At 40.6% G+C, this 19,384-nt stretch overlaps 1 protein-coding gene across 4 annotated transcripts in view; it reads right to left on the bottom strand.

Annotated features, from left to right (window-relative positions):
• Positions 1-19,031, bottom strand: part of LOC104362906 (synaptotagmin binding cytoplasmic RNA interacting protein) — a 26,642-nt gene extending 7,611 nt beyond the window's left edge. For 2 of the 4 annotated variants that reach the window (XM_042803634.1, XM_033002816.2), the window contains exons 1-10: positions 18,818-19,031; positions 17,085-17,248; positions 16,097-16,215; positions 15,803-15,910; positions 13,952-14,065; positions 13,689-13,865; positions 8,437-8,572; positions 7,342-7,547; positions 2,202-2,351; positions 774-895 (exon numbers count right to left, since the gene is read on the bottom strand). In XM_042803634.1, coding sequence (XP_042659568.1) covers positions 774-895; positions 2,202-2,351; positions 7,342-7,547; positions 8,437-8,572; positions 13,689-13,865; positions 13,952-14,065; positions 15,803-15,910; positions 16,097-16,215; positions 17,085-17,232 — 1,280 coding nt within the window. In that variant the 5' untranslated portion in view covers positions 17,233-17,248; positions 18,818-19,031. The remainder of the gene's footprint in view (positions 1-773; positions 896-2,201; positions 2,352-7,341; positions 7,548-8,436; positions 8,573-13,688; positions 13,866-13,951; positions 14,066-15,802; positions 15,911-16,096; positions 16,216-17,084; positions 17,249-18,817) is intronic. The other 2 variants (XM_033002814.2, XM_033002815.2) reach the window with 1 other exon arrangement.
• Between the last annotated feature and the right edge of the window lie 353 nt (positions 19,032-19,384).

Below are 19,384 nucleotides of genomic sequence, written 5' to 3'. Positions count from 1 at the left end.
AAGAACAAAAGGGCCAAGAAAGTTACAAGAACTAGAAGCAGGGCAAACTTAACCAATTCCATGTGTACAGTAGGTCACCATCTGGAGATGTATATTAATCTGGTAACCTCACTATTCCATTTTCTTGGATGCTGCACAGCAGCACTAGCAGAAGTTATTTTTGGAAATAAGGTGGGGGAGGGAAGATGGTTAGGATAGCTACATGATATCCAAGAAGAAAAACACATGAGAACATTAAGAGAACACACTAGCAAGAAACGCCTCTTCTTTTTGCCATGTTCAGCATTTATTAGTGCACGATCTCTGTTAGTATGAGTTTATAAGCTTCATGAGCAGGAAGTGGCAAAAAAGAATGTCAGGATTCTCCTTTAAGAGAGTACTTTACTAAACAGGGGGAGGCTGTATCAGTACCGCTAAGCCCACTGGGAAGAACACATGTTGCTAAATTCATCCACATGACGTATCAGTGCAGAAGTACATCAAAGTTTAGAATAAAGAGTGAGAGATGTGTATGTTTCATGACCTTCAAACATTTCCTATGATGCTCTTACACTCAGTGAGCAGAGCAAAACAGTACCTGAAAACTCACCGATGCCACTACCAGATCTTAAGTAAAATGCAAGCAACTTAAATGAATCCAACATTTTCAGAGAAGCCAAAAAACCTGTATAACACTATAGTATACCTACTGAAACACCCGTAAGCTCTAATTCTGTAGGAGTGTACATGTCTTTCAGAAGTAATACAACATATGTGCATGCATTTACACTTACATCTGATTTTTAGCCGCTTGTCTCTGAGCTTTCCGTTCTTTCCTTTTTTGATCTGGTGGCTTAGCAAAAACAATTTCAATGTTTTCTCCCTCTAAATCTTTGCCATTCATTTCTTCCATTGCCTGAAGGAATTAACCAGACTTTAAATATACTTCTAAGCATATCTGAAGTTATTAATTTTATTCTATCTTTTAGAGTATGCATTGTAAAATTTGTTATCCTGAGCTAAAACAACAACATAAAACTAAAAAAATTTTTTTAAATAGTCAGACAGCATAGTATCGTGGGTTCCAGATTTATGCATTTCCTCTTAACTTGGCTCTAAAACCCAGGACTGCATGTATCAGTTCAGGAATCTTCCACTCAAAACTGTAAATAGGCTTCAATCTTTGCAAGCTGTTTCAATTAATGAAGTGACTGAAATGTCCTCTGAAAGTACAGATTTTGCAATACGGGAATAAATTTCTTAATGTCAGCACACACGCAAACACTACTAAAAGCTAGAGATCAGTATATGTCTTTATTCCTTGTAATAAATTTAACTTTTTCTTAAACCAGAAGCCAAAAATTAGAATTTAAGTCTTATTCTGACCACAAAAAAACACCCCAAAACAAACCACCACCAAAAAAAAAAAAAAAACAACAAAAAACCCCACAAACACACACACGTACAATTCCTGTGGGTCACAGTAATTGCTACAAGTTAAGCTCAAGCAGGGGAATCCTAAAGATTCTACCACTTTTAGGGACTCTACATAGCTAAGCCCTGACAGGATACATATCCTATGAAAACACTTTCTATCACCTTCTTAATCATCTGCTTTAAGGCATCTGGATGAGTAAGAAAAACTGTATCCCCTTGTATCCTGCAACCTTCTACAGAACATAAAAAATAGATACACTATAGGCAGCAAAGGAATTGTACTCTCCCTTCCTAACAGATGACAGGAGAAAAAAAACCACCAAGACCAGACTAGCAAAATCCAGGAATGACAATTACTCAATTGTCCAGCACCTGTCATCAAAAAGAAAAAAGTGCTTATTCCACATCTTAAAAAGGAAATCATTCTGTTTCTAGAAAACAAAAAGATTACCTAAGTTTTTATCACCTATCCTAGAAAAATGGCTTTAGATTCTACCAATAATTTGGGGAGATTTCATTCAACTTCTGGCACTTCAGCTTCAAATGGTAACACATATGATTATCTTAGATACTCATCAGCAGAATTACATAGGATAGGTGCATCTAAGATCCACTTTTCAAGCTAGCAAGTGTGTCTTCCCAAGAGACAGCCAGAGAAGACAAAGTTATGAGTGACAATGTGTTACCATTTCTCCAGAGCTTTTTCCCAAGTTAAAAGGAGTATACAGCTTCTAAATGTTATGTTCACTGGTTACACACACAGAGTTACAATCCTCTTCACTTACCTTTACAGCGCCATCCCGTTCATCAAAATGAATGAAAGCATAGTCTTTTAGCTTCTTCACTCGCTCTAGCTTTCCAAATTGACTGAAGGCCTTTTCTAGTATCTCCTCTGTTACAGTATTGGCAAGATTGCGTACAAACAAAACTTTTACCTAAAAAATAAAATAAAAAATACTTAGAAATATGACCTTCCAAAACACAAAATGAAGCTTTACAAGTCACTGCTGTTGGCAGCACTGAAAACATCATTATATTTTTATATGCAGCATTTTATACGGATATACATGAATACATATATTTTATATATTCATACAGCATGAGTTAGCTCCAAAATTCCCTGACCAATAGAAACATTAAATCTCTTTTCAAACATGATTATGTGTGAGTATCCTGAAAGTTAATCCAATTTGTGTTAATGTTTAAAAGAATCCTAGCAGCAGTAATTTTCAACTCAGAACACTTTCAAACTTGAAAAAAGGCAACCAGGCTTGGCTACACACAAAATAATTAACTTATCAAAACATTTCATTGTTTAGACAGGTTTTTGCTCAGGTATTTGCAGAACAGTCATCACTATAATATCTAGGTCAGAGGTGACAGGGCTGCAGCTCTCAAGCTGCTTAACTTATGGCTCCCATGCTATAGCTACACCAAATAAATACCCAGCATCAGGACTGTGCTTGCCTGAGGAGCACTCCGTGACTCGCAGCCACATCTAGAAGAGGGAACACAGATGGAAGGGGATACTGAGTCTGACACTGCCAGGTCACCCTTGGACTTTCTCACAAGTCAAACTGTGTCCTTCCCTTGAGGAGCAGCCACCTCCAAGTAAGTCTATTCCCTCAGCCAGCTCTCTAAAGCATGCAGTATGGCTCTTAAGCTGCAGAGTGCTATGCTACTTACAAGATCAGAGGGGTTGGTTACCTTTCAACTGTTGATACATGACCTGTTAACTGACTGACAGTGACCAAATCATCAATATAAAGTTTCATCAACCATCAACTCCTTACGATAAAAGAAAATACAGAGCAGTCTGGCAAAGGCTTCAACTACACTCTTATTTAGTACCACAGACAACATACACTGGGCACCAGGAATCACACTTATTAGTGACCCGTTAGTATGCAAAGACTCATCCTTGTGTACAGTACATTAGCATGTTTACATGATGTCATCCATGAGTTCTCACAATTGTCAAGCCTCTCTGACTTGGAAAGAGTCTCTTCCATATGCTGCCACCATGCTCTAACAGTCTAGTCACCTCCTACTGCCAAAGAATGCCCACAGTCTTACCTTCCTACAATGCAGCTGCACATCAGCTGCAAAGACCTGCAACTTCTGTTCATATCCCCTCTGCTACTGGTGGTTTCAAATTAGCTGATGACAAAAAGTGAACATTGTACATGGCAGCAATGACTTCCTGCTCCTAATCCTGAAGGTCAACACAAATAACAAAGGGTGTGAAGGGACCAATGAAAGCATACTTCAATTTTTGAAGCAGGACTATAACCTCTACTCACACCACATACAGGAACACAATAAACCCAGACACCCTTTTTATAAAAACTACTGTGTAATTAAGTTACAAATAATCAGGAGAGACTTCTATAAATCTTTGTCTCACCCTCTAACTGAACTGGAATGGGATGCAGAGTTTGGAAGAAGGAATACTACAGATCATAAATCTGACACGGTCTATCACCTCTAGTCTTCAGCAACTGCACTCTTGGTGATTCTCAGGATATAAGTGCCATAGCCAACTCCACAAAGAAATCAGCTTCCTATCCTGTGTTAAACTTCTCCTACATGCCTTGATGGCAAGAGCAACCTTTATTTCTTATACTCGGTATGTAATAACCATTTTTAGTAAACTGTCCTAATTACTACCTTACCCTCATTTCATGAAAATGAATTACAGGATGTTTTGTGAGGTAATCATCAGTTTTAAAAACCGGTAACTTCCAAACAAATGTTTCTGATTTCTGTACTTTAGAAAAGGATGAAGACTAGAATCACATGAGGAACTGTAAGTAGCATTCACCAATAAATCCACAATGACTGTCAGTGTCAGACGATTAAAAACCTCAAAAATCATCACTTTTTTATTACAAGATGCAATAACAACATTTTTTTAAAGAAATAAAAAGCAACTAATTTAAATTTTTTCCAATGTAGACAAATCCATTTATCTCTAACAGCTGACATTTTTTAAACACCTTTGGTCATTTTACAGGTTAAAAGCATAGCTGAACCAGTCAAAGAATAGTCAAAGCTAAGAGGGTAGTTAATGCATAGGTTGAGAAAACGTGAACCCACTTTTACTTCATTTAAGCTATCTAAAAGGGAAGGAAAATAAACAACCAAAAAGCAAGTCCTCTTCATGAAGGCTCACAGATTATAACACCAAGGACCTATAAATATACACCTAACTAGCAATATACCCAGCAGCAGCATTTGGTCATAAAGGCAGAACTCATTTTTAAAACTGCTTAAGATTACACTAACCCCAAAACTTCTGGGATCTGCTCCCTTTCCTTCCTCTTACCTACAACACAAACACTTCAGACATTGTTACCGCATTCTCCAAGGGTTATTAGACCAGTCTCCTCTCCTGTAATCTACTAGGTAGCCACAAGCATAAGACTTTGCTTAGCTGCTTAACCTGCCACTCCAGAATGTCCTCTGTAGCTTCAGCCAAGCTACAGAAACCAAGTAAAACCTTTAGAAATTTATCTGCGCTACAGGTGTAAGAGGCATCAAAATAACACTTAGGAGAAATTAAGCTATCAACACAGCTAGCTACTGGAAGTTGGAAAAAAGTTCACTTCCGAGCAGGAATCAATTACTTAACCAATTATACCCTGATCTGTCAGCTCAAGCACTAATCTCCTGTAGAACATATGTCTAGCTTTCTAACTCATCCCACTTAAGGTACTTTAAGGTAGCAACCCATTTAAATTTTAAGTACGCATCCATACAGTACTCTCCACAATATTTAAGCAAAAGTCTGAAGAAGAAAGGAAAAAAGCTCAAGCAAACATTTCAGAAATTTAAATTGGTAGGTGTCCATATATTGACGAAACAACATGCTGCTTCTGAGAGGTATTTAGAACAATGCTGTTCACCTTCTTGCTACAAAGGTGAATTTGTCTTCCTCATAGTTTGCTCTTATGGACTTGCTTTTCTAGAAGTCTTGACAAGAAAACCACCAATCAGATGATTATTCTGATAAAAGCAACCTACTCCTACTCACAGTGTTTCCTCCAGAGTCTTCTACTACAGGAATGTGTAAGATGACAAGGGTCAATAGCTCTCCCTTTGTTCCCAACTGACAGTACTCAGAAGCAATGACAGAAACCTACAGTTCACATCTGGGAGATTGACTACAGCAGCAGCTCAGCTGCTCTTTCCCTTAGGAGAAAGGCAGCAATAAAAAAAAAAACAAAACAAAACAGAAAGTACACCTAACACTTCCAGAAGTGCCAGACATGGTCAGTTTCTCCAAATATAGTCATATTTCAATGGGCAAGAAAGACTGAGTAGACTTTCCTTGTTGCAAGAATAAACTAAGCCAGTGAGAAAGGTCAGACATAAACGCTTGTCCCAACTTCTGCCTTCAGACACAAGCTAGCCCTTCTCTAACTTTTCAGTATTCTCATCCACAGCCTCACTTTTCCATACCTCTTCAAACCAAGCTCCATCCCCTACCCTCAGCATGTGGCACTGCAAGTTACAAGCTGATTTTCTGCCTATTTTCTGCATTTTTTCCATATTTACGTTTCTTCCCTTTCCATGTCCCATTTCAAATACAAAAGAATACAAGGCATTAACACATTCAAAAAACTCTATTAAATGGGGCAATCCACTATCAAGGTTCAAATTTCTTTAACCCTTCACTCTCCACATCTGTAAACTTATTTAGGAGATACCTGACTCTGTCCCCTATCACCTCCTGCTCATCTACTCAGTCATGTCAGCATAAGTTCCTGCTCATTTATTTTAAATTTGCTGGATTAGGTCTCTTCTCTTTTGAGCCAAGAAGCTGAACAGATAGATAGTCTGTCATATTTTGGAAGTGCCACCTTCAACAAATTTTACCTGCAAGACTCTTCCCTGCCACTGCTAATCTATAATGCTGGGGGAAAAAAAAAAAAAAAAAAAAAGTCTGCAGACAGGGTAGTCCAAAAGCTTCTGTAATACCTGTATTACAAAAGCAGATTTTTCCCTAAAATGAGCCCCCACCCCAACCCTTTTCCCTTATGGCTCACCAAAGAGGAGATCCCAGCCAAGCTATCTTACTAGGTCCATCAAAGTAGGACTCCAGCAAGTGACGTGTCTCAGATGAGAGTAAAAGCACGGACAAAAAGCAAGCAAAGAGAAAGAGATAAGGATATGGACTAGCTAGAAGTTTCCATTAAACAACTCAGCTACACAACATAACTGAAAAAGACAGGGTTGGCCATTATTTGATGAAAAAAAAAAAAAAATCACGTAATGCGTTTCTGGCAAAATATCACACACACATATATAACAACTGCTCCAACATACTTCAAAATGTTAACAGTCCAGACTTCAGTTTCACTGAAATATTCAAAACTGAAAATATTACTAGCCTTAGCATTTTAAGGATCTAACTCCCCCCCCAAATTAAAAATAATGATACAAAGTTCCAAATACAAAGCAATTTCTCAGAAGTAACTGCTAAAGGCAACTTTGAAAATCTTTTGTGCATCTTACTGACTTGTTCCAATTCTGAAGTGACATACAAAGTCCCAGGGTTAAAAAGAATTAAGGCTTCTTCTGTGAATGCATCTACATTTCCTTCCCTCCAAATATTAAGTTACAAAACCATTCTAAATTTTGGAGTCACCACCACCACTTCCAGATGAAAAATTAAATATATCAGGCCTATGTATCATTTTGGCAAGAATTATATTTAACATTCAGTCTTGGGAGCACAAAATAACATCAACAGAGCTTTTACACCGATTTTAGCATGCACTCATATTTTTATCAACTCACCTACAACACCTCTGTCAAGAAAGCTGAAAAATGCTATTTAAATTTAGGCTAGTGTCAGGAAGTACTTACTTTGCAACAAGGCACTTTAAACATAGTATGGTTCCATTATAGCTTTATTACCTTTGCCATGACTTCAGGATCTGGGTCTTCTATAGGGTCAGCCCATTCAACTGTAACAACATTTCCCCAGACCTTCACTTTGCCACTCATTAACCTACGTCTGGCCTGAGCAGCAGTTTTGTGATCTTCATATTCAAGGAAACAGAAACCCCGGTTCTTTTTCTTGTCATCAGGCTGATGATACAATATGACATCTGTAAGACCCTCTGAAATTAAGCAAAATATTTATTTGTTATGGCTTCAATCCATAAATTTGTATAATAAAGTAGGGATTATCTTTCTGGCAAGTATGCATCTGACAAGTGGTTTCAAAAAAGCATGAACACACTAGACTTTTGAGACCATGTACATAATAAATCATCATTAGACTATCCCGACTTAGGTTCCATTTCTATCAAGTGAAGGAAGCTTAGCTATGAAGAGTACCTTTCCTCTAACTGAATGGAGAAGAGATAAGGGCAGCCAAAAGTTGTGCTTTGTCAGTTCTCTCAAACCCCTATGTCACACCACTTATCAGCATGGGTTTTTTCCACAGATGTCTAAACAAGAGATCAAACTTGCATGATTTGAAGACATCTAAGAAGTTCCAGTGCTGCTACAAGGAAGCTGAAGTATACCATTCAGTAACAGAGAAAGCCATCACATTACCTTTGCCAGTTTATATGCCATTATCAAAAAAAGATCCTTATTAAATCACTAAGAATTCTGAAGCACTGAACTAGTTACATTCTGCAACCTGCTTCAGTTTTGCCTTGAAAAGTTTTAAAACACCCATTAGTATTGAAATTAATTAAACCATCTATTTATTTGAATGGCTTTCTATATTTATTACACACTTATTCTCTAGGTAAAACTTTGAACCACATACCTACTCTAATTACAAATATTCCAGCTCTCAACACAGCCACCTTAACACAGTTAAAAAACAAAACAAAACAAAACAACACTCCAACAACCACCTAAAAGTCTGGACAAACACTAAGTGGTCTTTGTTTGGATTCATGATATAACCATAGGCCAAAAGATGGTGAAGAGAGCTCATCACCGATCATGTCTGACATCTTTCCAGCTCTACAAACATAGTTATTGACTTACCTGTTACTTTGCTAAATTCTTCAACAATTTGCTCCTTGGTTTTACTCTTAGGAATAGAACCAACAAAAAGCCTATTATTGGCAACAGAGATGCATACACCAATGTGTTTTCCAGAACGAATTTCATGGTTGTTGTACTGAAAGAAAAATAATTGGACAATCATCAATTACAGATAATTCTCACTCCCCTCCAACAGCAGCATACCAAGTATTTCACTTTTGCAAATACAGCACTGAGTAATATATCAAATTATTTGGAGCGTAACACATTCTTACAATGCGTATTCAACTGTTCTAAAGTATACTCATGTTTTCTAAGATAGCTTCACAACTTCAGCCAACAATTACTCTTCCCTTCCTGTTCAAGCTGCTTTCTTAATACATGCTTCTTGAGAGACTTTTTCATGTGGAACCATGAAAGGTAAATCTTATGTCCAAGTCATCAAGGTCAAGGCTTCTCCCTTCACTACAGTGCAAAAAAAAAAAAAAAAAAAAAAAATGCAAGTTCCTCTATAGATTGCATCTATGAATTCTTGATTTGTGTATAATACAACACAGGAGTTACAATTAAAGTCAGGCTCCCTTCTAAAGTTTCACAGTTAACAAAACAGAGCGAGCCATGTTCAGGTCTTCTCCATAAAATGTTTAAGAGCAATTGGCAAATACTTTCCAAAGCACATAGATTACACATGTAAAGATAGTAAACAGGAAGAAAAACCCTCTACTGACTTGAAATCCTGAAACTTCTGTTCAAATGCTTTTCCCATAACAGATTGTTTAGAAGACACCCTGAACAAGTCAGCAGTTTAAGGAAAAAAAAAAAGTATTACTGTAGACATCTGTTGACAAAAAATGCCTTTCATTGAGATGCAGACACAGATATGCACCATCCAAATAAGCAGAAGAGAGGTCAACTGGTGGTACATCAACCCCTTTCCAACTGGAAGCCCTGCAACAGACAGTTTTTTAGCTAGGAAAATGTATTTTGTGGTCAACATCTTATTGACAAGTATCAGGATAGCTTTTTAAAATTTCATCTAGCTATTTATTCTACGAGTTATTTTGTGTTTAGTAGTAAACCATCCTGCATAAGCAAGTTCTCCCACACTCCTTGCTTTGTGCACTAAAATCAGCATGAAGATGTTTATTTATATTTACCTTGTGCAAACAAACAATACATCACCGAAAATTTTCAAAGCTAGACAACTGCACAAAGTGAGCTAAAAGGAGAACTGTATATGTGAAAAGGAACTGGAGTGGCATCTTCCCAACTAATTATGTCTCAAAACACAGTAGGATACAGTAAAAGACTTCTATCTCCATATCTGTTGCACCACGTGGCAGAGTAATAGTTGATTTTAAAGTAGGAAACAGTTGCATAAGAAGACTATATATATGCTATTATGTTCACTAATAAACAGATTTATGCACGTTAATGAAGAGACAGACTACAACAGCTCAAAAAAATCCTTTAAAGAAACTGATGGTTTATTAGTCTGAAAACAAGACACAAACTGATTCCTTCATTAATAGTGTCTATTAGGAAGCATTTTTTTACTGAGAGGGTGGTCAAACCCTGGAGAAGGCTTCTTAGGGAGGTGGTTAACGCCCTTAATAATACTACTTTAACTTTTGGTCAGCCATGAAGTAGTCAGGCGGTTGGACTATGTTATCACTGCAGGTCCCTTCCAACCAAAATATTCTGTTCTATTTGCATAATGGAAGATACTAACCAACTGTCCCTGTTAAAGTCTAAGATCACAGTTTGGCTATACATTTAATCTGAAAAGAGCCTCTCCTATAACTCATGGCAACCAAGTAATATTTCATAACAAGAAAAAATTAAAGCATTATACCATACTGCAATTTCACATTGACACTAGTTTATAGTAGCTTTTCACACTACAATACATTAACAATTACTTTTCATTGTATGACTTCTCTTAACACAAGAGAAACCAGTCTTGATTTAGGTGCTCTTGAATATAAAGTTCATGGGTTTTAGGTAAATAGTTTGCATACCATCTGTAAACTTAGATTAGACATGAACAGGCCCAAATCATGATCTGGGTAAAGTGCCAGAACAGCCAGTCTTCCAAATTAGCTATGTCAGCATACTGCTTCCCCCTCCTGTCACCACTGAATCAATGCCCAAAGTTAGTAACAGAGATATTACTATCCTCTAGACATAATAGATAGATTTGTTGTTGGGGTTTTTTTGTTTGGTTGTTTTTTTTTTTTGTTGTTGTTGTTTTGTTTTGGGTTTTTTTTTTTTTTTTTCTAAATTCTGTAAGAACCCACTCAAACAGGTCAAAGTATGCATAAGGTCTGTCCTGTCGTTTTATCCACTTAAACTAAAATTGCTGGTGAAAGTTTATTTACAGCAGCAAATAGCAAGTTGTACTGCTCTGCATAGCTGGCAAACTGCTTAAGGGACATATTTGCAAAACTCACCTGTACCCGCACTTTGATCAAGCTTACACTTGATCTAATCAAAAATACCCTGTATCCTACGACAGTTTTCAGCATGCTCTCATACAAGCTTCACCTCACAAGTATTTATCCTGTATATGTCTACTGTAACCTTAACCACTCAGAAATCTTTGAAAAAACTGAAATATAACATCTTCATATGAAATAGGAAGGAGAACTGAACACGCATGCAGAAGAACACAACTGGAGTTATAATTCTTAACTCAAATGGTATAAGATGCCAGGTAAACACAAACATGTTAGGGAAAAAAATGCCTGGGGTTTAAAAAAAAATAAAAATCAGACTTCTGATAGTCAGCGATTGTGTAGACATTCAAGATGCCAGTTCTGCTTAACCAGTGAAGGTCACCCACACTGGATTAAATACTGGACATAAAACTAACTACTGCTGTTCATATCTGAAAGCCCTCTCAGTATCAGGCCATAGGATCACTCCATTTTTGTCCCAAGAACAGCTACAAAAATATTTTAAACACAATTTAGGGAACTCTCCCCTTTTAAGTGGCTTAAAAACGCATATGCAGTAACAAAATCAAGGCTTCAGCCTTTTAAATTGCAAGACTTCTTCTGGTTAATGAACAGGGTAAGTCAACATTAAGTTTATCCAAAAATTTTAGTTCAATTTTACATTAAGTTTTTATAGCAACTGTAGAAGACACAACAGCCATGCAAATACGAATTGTATGCAAAGTATGTTACAGCAACTGCAAGAGCCTGAAGACAGGTCAGTTTATTCTCTGCTAGAGTTTGGGTATTGACAAAACCTCTTAGCTCTCTTATTACTCAGAAGCCTACATGCAATGCAGTGATTTGTTTATTCTCATTTTTCCAGAGTCTTGAATGGAAAACAAAAAAGCCTCTAGGAAGATGACGGGAAATAACAGAACCACCCCTATCCCAGGGAGTCCAGAGAGCTGGGAAATAAGTTGTATACATATCAGCAGATTACAGGCAGTATCAAAAAGAACACCTCCTGGTAAAATGCTAGGATATTACAATGGCTAGGACCAGGAGTAAGGGTTCAGCATTTCTAAGAAGTCATTCAGCAGGCTCTCCCATGCACGTGTAAACTAATAAAAGTGATAGACCTACAATTTTCAACTGAGCTCTACAGCCATATTCTGCTAGTACCCTTGCAAATCACTCTAGACATATTTTGCTAGTACCCCTGCAAATCACTCTTGGACAACTTGGGAAACTTACAGTACACCAAACTAACCAGTCAAGTATGGCTGGAACCATTCAAAAGCTGATAAAAATGCCACAGGATCCAATTTAAAACTAACCTTGCCCTCAAAGAGGCATGAAGGCTGAAAAACTGCTCCATCAATCGCAACACTTTTCATCTATTACACTCAGTGGCTATTTAACTGAAAACCAGAACACTTTTTTTTTTTCCTGCATATCAAAGACCAGATATAAACGGACACACCAAGTACCTCATTTCCTTCTATCATTTAGTGGAAGACTGAAGCTAGGATCTGATGTTACATTTATGGAAACACAACCTGAGCGACTTTTCAGAGCATGCTGCCTTTAAGCAAAATCCAGCTAAATGAAGAAAAATTCCTTTTTGTTCATTTACTGGTGCCTCAGAACACATTTGATTTGATTCACTGTTTTGCTAAGTCATGTGCATAACTCTTAAAGAGTTCACACACAATATAAATAGCTAGGTTGACAATGAAAGTACAAAGAGGTATACACACTTATCCTCAATATATTTGGATTGCACACAGGAACACCAACTGTTCTTATTTAAAAAGCTAAACAGCATATAGCGGGTATTTTTGTACTTCCCACTTCTGTAGACATTTCTATACTTTTCCAAAACACATTCCCATCTGCAGCTTGATTTATCTCTATCAACTGACTTACATTATTAGCATGTCAGTAGTGCACCTTAATGGTATAAGTTGTACCTTATGACAAAACAAGAGATTTTAACCCTATTTTATCAATACAGTACCAGTACACCCCAGAATTAGTATGGTTAGCACTCAAGTGTCATACCACACAGTGATCTTGGCAATGTAAGTGTAGCAGTAACTAGCTCAAAAAAATCAAATTCAATTTAACTAGGAAAACAAAGCAGCAGTGGGAAGATAAAGGTGGTGTTTCTTTCCCTCTTTTTTAGTGATGGATACTTCATGCATAAAACCTGCAAAGCTTATTAAGAATAGCCTACTCCTGTATCAAACTATTTCACACTTCTGTGTAAAACAGAGGAAATGATGTTTAACCTGGCAGGATTTATGACTTTTTCCAGTCAGTTGCAGCAAACAGGACTCTAACACTCAAGAGTAATTATTTTCCATCTGAAGTATCTTATGAAATTCTGTGACTTTAGAAGCATTTTTCAAGCACAGGGCCCTCTGCTGGTGCACAAGCAAATCAGGAATCAAAGACAACCTGACCAACACTTCCCTTGTACCACAGCAACCCAAACACAACTTCTCTCCAAAACTCATCCAGACACAGATAGCTAAGTCACTATTGCTAATACAACTTTTGTTAATTATAAAGGCTCATCTAGTTGGACTAAACAGCAGTCCATCAGCTTTTTTTTTTTCCCCTCTGTCCCTAATACAGCCAGTAAAAATTTATATACAATGTGGAAATATTAAAAAACACCTACATGGACATTTATGAAGTAATCCAACAATGACAGTACCACCTTAAGCATTAGGATCGGGACAACTGCTTATAAGCCAGAGAGTGTTCTTAAAAAAAAAAAAAAATCCAAGTAAGAAAACTTACCAGTTTAACAGCTTCCTGAGCTGCCTCTTTTGTACAAAAAGTGACAAAAGCATATCCTCTATTTAGACCAGTTAGTGGATCCATCATTAAGCGGAGATCCCATATAGGGCCAGCTTTCTCAAATAATGGAACAAGTTCATCTTCAAACAAGTCTCTTGGAATCTTGCCCACAAATATCTACAACAGACAGACAGACTGTTGTTTATAAAACATACTTTAAATGAAATAGGAATACATCAACATAACCATCCCCTCCTCCTTACCTCTGTACCAACAGAAGGTTGTTGTCCTGAATATACAGATTCTGGAGGAGGTCCACCATACTTTCTCTGTCCAGTAGTCACATCAAGAGTGTAGCCGGTTCTCTCCAAGAGTGCCTTCAAGTAAGAAACTTAAAATTTTAAAATCATATACAAATTGAGCTAGTTTAGATGCGCTTCATTCACAGAGACATGCCTATAATTCCTCTTAAACTGCACTGCTTTGAAACTCCCATAGACAAACAAGCCTACTGCTAATACTTCAACAAGAAACTTCCCAAGCAACTATTAGAACTATCAGTTAAAGAAATACTGCTAGAGATTCACACATTTTTCCCCAATTCCTTCATTTTCATAAAAAAAAAAGAAAAAGCCAAGGAATAGAATAGCAAGTTTCCCTTTAATTAGAAAGATCTTAGTCTGAGCCACTTCTTGTTTTGGCATGTCCAATCTCGCAAACATTTATGCACAGGAGTTTCCTTCACTTAATGAGATTACTCATAAGTGTGAAGTAAACGAACACATGTTTAAGTGCTTACACTGCTGGAACACTGTACAGACTGCTTCAGGTATCCAGCCACTGAAGTGGTACTACTACTGCCTTTCTCCTATCCTCCCGCCCCCCGCCCCCTCCCCAATTCCTTGTGGGCACATACAGCATCCCAAGACAACTGATCCTCACAAGAATCACTGCATAGTTATACATACACTACCAATTTAAAATGTTATAGGAAATTCAGTATGCAAATATATGAGAAACTCCTCTGAAATTATTCTTTCCTAATAATTTTGTACAGAGACAGATCAACTCTCCACACAAAGAAACAGCACATTAATCAAGCCTAATTATAATCAAGAGTTAGTAATTTCACAACTGGAAAATTGCTACGTTATTTTAAAGCTATAGCCATCAGCAGTAAAAGCTATACTACTTCAAGTTAGTTAACAAAGTTCTCATGTTGTTGTTGTTTTATGTGGTAGTAACAAAAACTGCATCAGTTTTTTAAAATGATAATTAATGGCACCCCAGCCTCAAAGTTGTGATAAAGATTTTCTAGTTTCATAAGTTACATAGTTATTTGTAATACATCACCTATTCATTTTGCACTTTACACATAAAAAGTTAAAGATGAAAGATTCTCTCGCTTTTTAAGACATCAACTAATCATGCTTAGATGGTTTTCCTTTCCTTAAGCTTTGGTAAATTTGCTAATCACAGACTTTTAAGGTAAATCACCGTATGCCTAATTCTTGAGACAGAAGTCTCTTGCTAGCAGAAGACTCGGTCCAAGAAATAATGTGTCTATTACGAAGATAGTTTGGGGTACAGTTTATGAAAACTGAGTATGTCATAAGAAGTGGGCTAAATCCTAAATCCATTACAATCTGGGTTTTTTTCAGACACATATGGCATCTCCTCCCTACTGCAGAGTTGCTTTAAACCTGAAGAAAAACAAAAAAATAAAGAAAAAAACAAAAACAGAACAACGAAGAAACAAAAAGCAACCACCAGTAGCTGTTTCTGCGTTCTGAACTCAAAGATCCATGCTGACAAGTTCCCCAAAACTTTTAACTGTGAAATAGTATAACTGTCTCAACTAGACATAATACAAACTTTCAAACCTTTTTCACTTTTATATACATTCAGTTACAGTAATTAACAGTATATTAACTTTCCTCTTGAAGAGGATAAAGTGTAAGATAAAAATGCAAGTGATAGCTTTCAAGAACGACAAATAATCTAAAATAGCCTTTTTAAGAAAAGTACAGTTCCAAAAGAACCGGGGTATCTGTCACAACAGCTTTGAAAAAAACACACACAGACTGCATAACTTTTATCTTTTAATCACATACCTTAATTTTTGCCTCATCTGGTCCTTTGCTAGAATCTGCCACCTTGGTCCCCTGTTTTTCCCTCTGCCTGTATGTCTTCATGACTCCACATAAAAAGGCACTTTTGTTCTGCAAAAGATATATTAAACTGCAGTTCTGAAAACATGACAAACCAGAATCTAATTTTACCTTGAACTAATACATTGCTCATTTTACGTATCACACATGGATCACTGAAGAGAATTAAGCAAACCTCTTGCCAGTCAACTAGCAGTTTATCCCTCAACAATTATATTCTAAATTGCTTAACATTACCTGAACATGTGAGAGATCACTGTCTTTAAACTGCTGAAGCACTGCCAATGCACCTTCTTCATTAAATTCCTTTAAAGCTTCAATAGCTCTTTCATCTAGATCACTATGTGCAACTAGCCCTAGAGAAAAGGAAAAAAATTACTCATTATATTTGGGCAGCAATCTTTGCTTAACCACATTTAACACATTTCAGTGACCCCTAAAACCAATCACTGATTAATGTAAGTTACTATACTTAAGAAATCACTTAGTCCTCTTAAATAGTTGAGTGCATTCAACATTTTGTTAATCAAAAAATGTCAAAAAAGTTAAAATTCAGAATGACAGCTACTGCATTTATGTATTCATTGGATCTCTGTGAAACCCACGTGACACAGGCCAGGTTTATTTTCAATATCCTGAAGTTGAGTTCAAAAGAATCTATCAAAACCTGACTTAGCTTGCCTAACAATGGTACCTTGGTACATTCTGAGAAGACTATAAAGACAAATAAAGTGCAGCACTGAAAGTGACCACCACAATCCAAAAATCAAGCTTAAAAAGTGCTAGCTATTACCATGCCTGAGTGAACCAATACAAAAACCTTTGCATCCATGAGCCCAAATACCATGTTACAACGTATTGTTTAGATGAGAAGATGTATACTAAGGCTTCAGTGACTTAGTTACCTACAACTACTGTAAAAAAAAAAATGCACAAAGTCCACATCATCTACTGCTCATAAAAATCGTCTGTTGCCTATTCCAGCTGTTGCTATGATCACCTGCATAATTCTCCTTCCCACCCCTCAGCCCAAGGGGCATGGCCCAAGACTCTTCTCTGAAAAACACTATGACATATTAAAGCACTGAATGGAAAACATCCATAAATTTTGGTAAGACTGCAGTTCCCATACTTTTGGAAACCACAAAAAGTTGCTATTTTAGCCCAAAGACAGCAGAATCCAATAATATATTGTATGTGTGGTTTTGCAAGTTTTACATCTTACCTGCAACGTAAATTTCATCTAGTTTTTCAGCAACTTTCTGTGGTAAACCAGCATCAAGCAATGTCTGGAAATGCTCAGAATGGGTAACTGCAGCAGAAGTATCCATGGGCTCTTCAGTACCATTTCCATTAACATGTTCAGTAGCCATGTTTCTTTCCAGATATCTGTTCAAATGCAATAAGCATCATAATTAAGCTAAAAATATCTTAAAGTATAACAATTCAATTGACAATACATGCGACACACTGCCCTATTCCTAAAAAAAAAAAAAAAAAAAAAAAACAAAAAACAACAAACAGGTATCATAGACCACTTCCCTGATACTTTCCGGGTTTGGAAGACGCACAAAATTCCTCAAAAGAATCACTAACACAAAGGAAAGCCCTAACACTACTGCCTAGCGGGGGTGGGGTAGCTTTCACTGCAGGTTTTACACAACCCAGCCAGACACTCTGACTCACCTCCCTCTCTCTGTGTCTCTAACACACTCCCTAAGAGGCTCTGAACAAGTTAGAAATGGAGCAAGAAGCCAATGGCGGGGGTGGGAGGAAGAGCAAACCTGCCACATGCAGCCGCCGCTACCGCGATACCGTCACTGACACCCGCTGCTGCCTCCACCTCCCGCCGCAAACTCGCTGCCCCCCGGAGCGAACCGCCTCTCCAAGGCCCCAGGCGCGGCCGGGATCCCTTCCCGCCTCCACTCCGGTGTCGGCCGGGCCAGCGAGAGGAACAAAGCGCTCTTCCCAGTCCGCACCCACCCACGGCGGCGGCAGCAGCGGCCGCCGCCATGAGCCCGATGGAAACACGTGCTCTGCGCGTTCAGATGTCCTACAACTTCCTCCAGTGACCGACTTCCCCCCCCCCCCCCCCCTCACACACACACCCCTCCCCGCCACACTCCCGCAGGAGGAGCGGCTCCCCCCCACCCCAAGCCCCAGCCATTCCCCACCTCTCACCCTATTCCCCCCGGAGAGCGGTTGCAACACCCCGGGCCCGATTTCACCACACGGCCGGGAGATCGCGGCGCCTTCTCGGCCTCGCCGCCACCCCTCACCCCCCGCCACACTTCTCCCCGAAACAATGCAGGGGCCCGCCGCCAGCCCCGACTCCCGGCCGGGAATCGCCGCTGCCCGCCGCCCACCGCCTCACGACGTGACCGGGGGCACGCGAGATCCGAGCGGGCAGCCCCCCCCACCACCCCCCCCGTCCGCCGTCTCCTCCTCTCCCCACGCACACGCCGGGCATCGAGGTCGCGGCTCCCCCCGGCCCAGCCCCTCACGGGCAATGAATGGAGCGGCGGAGCCGGCAGGACAATGAGGCGAGAGCCACGCGCCCCGCGTGGGGACGGCCCCGGTCCCCCCCCCCCCCACCCTCCCTCACGGCCGCCGCCGCCTCCTCCCCAGCGCCGGCCAGCTGCCGGGCCTAGCGCTCGGGCACCGGCCCAGCCCGGCCGCCCCCCGCCCGACAGCAGCGGCCACGAAGGCAGCCAGCTCCTCCACCCATCGCGCAGCGCCTGGCAGCCGGGCCCCGGCCCGACAGCGCTGCAGAGCCCCGGCGTGCGCCCTCCCGCCCCGCCCGCCGCTTACCCTCCGCCGCCTCAACCTCCTCTGCCGCCCGGCCCCGGCCCGCTCCCACCCCGCTCCGCGGGCGAGCTGCCGCCGCTCCGAGTCGCCGCGAACCCGAACCCCGCCGGCCTTGCCCGCCCGCCCGCCCGCCGCCGCCCAGCGCCTGACCTGTCGCTTGCCGGGGTGAAACGCCGTGCGAAGGGGCTCGGGGCGCGGCTGGCGGCTCGGCGTGCTGAGGAGCTGCCCCCCTTCTCCGCTCCCTCGGTGTGTCCGGACAGTGTGCTGGAGCTGGCGTAAAATGGCGGCCGCTCGAGCGCTCACGCCGCTGCTGGCACCAACCCCAGCCCCTTCCACTCGGCGCGGGGGGGGAGGGAGGGAGGGAGGGATGGAAAGGGGGGGGCGGGAGGGGGGGGGGGGGGAAGAGAGGAGGAGGCGCCGCGCGCGCTGGCGCAGCCCCAAAACCCGGGGTCTCCCAGGCAGCTCCGCAAGGGTTATCGCCTCGCCCCGCCCGCTGGGGCTGCCCGCGCGCGCGCGCGCGGTCTCCCCCCCCCCCCCCCCCCCCCCCCCTCCCTTCTCCACGCGCTCTAGCCTTCCATGCGGAGCGGCGCGCGCCGCCCTCCTCCCCGCCCCGCCCCGCCCGGGCGGAGCCGCAGGGGCGCGCGGCGCTCGCGCAGGCGGCGCGCTGCCGAGCGGGGAGGGGAAGGGGGGAGGCGGCGGCGGGACCGTTCCCCGCGG

This window comes from Tyto alba, unplaced genomic scaffold, assembly GCF_018691265.1.
Source record: "Tyto alba isolate M040663 unplaced genomic scaffold, T.alba_DEE_v4.0 Super-Scaffold_40, whole genome shotgun sequence".
Lineage (NCBI taxonomy): Eukaryota > Metazoa > Chordata > Aves > Strigiformes > Tytonidae > Tyto > Tyto alba.
Note: the sequence above shows the minus strand (reverse complement) of the source record. Positions and strands in the feature narration are given on the sequence as shown.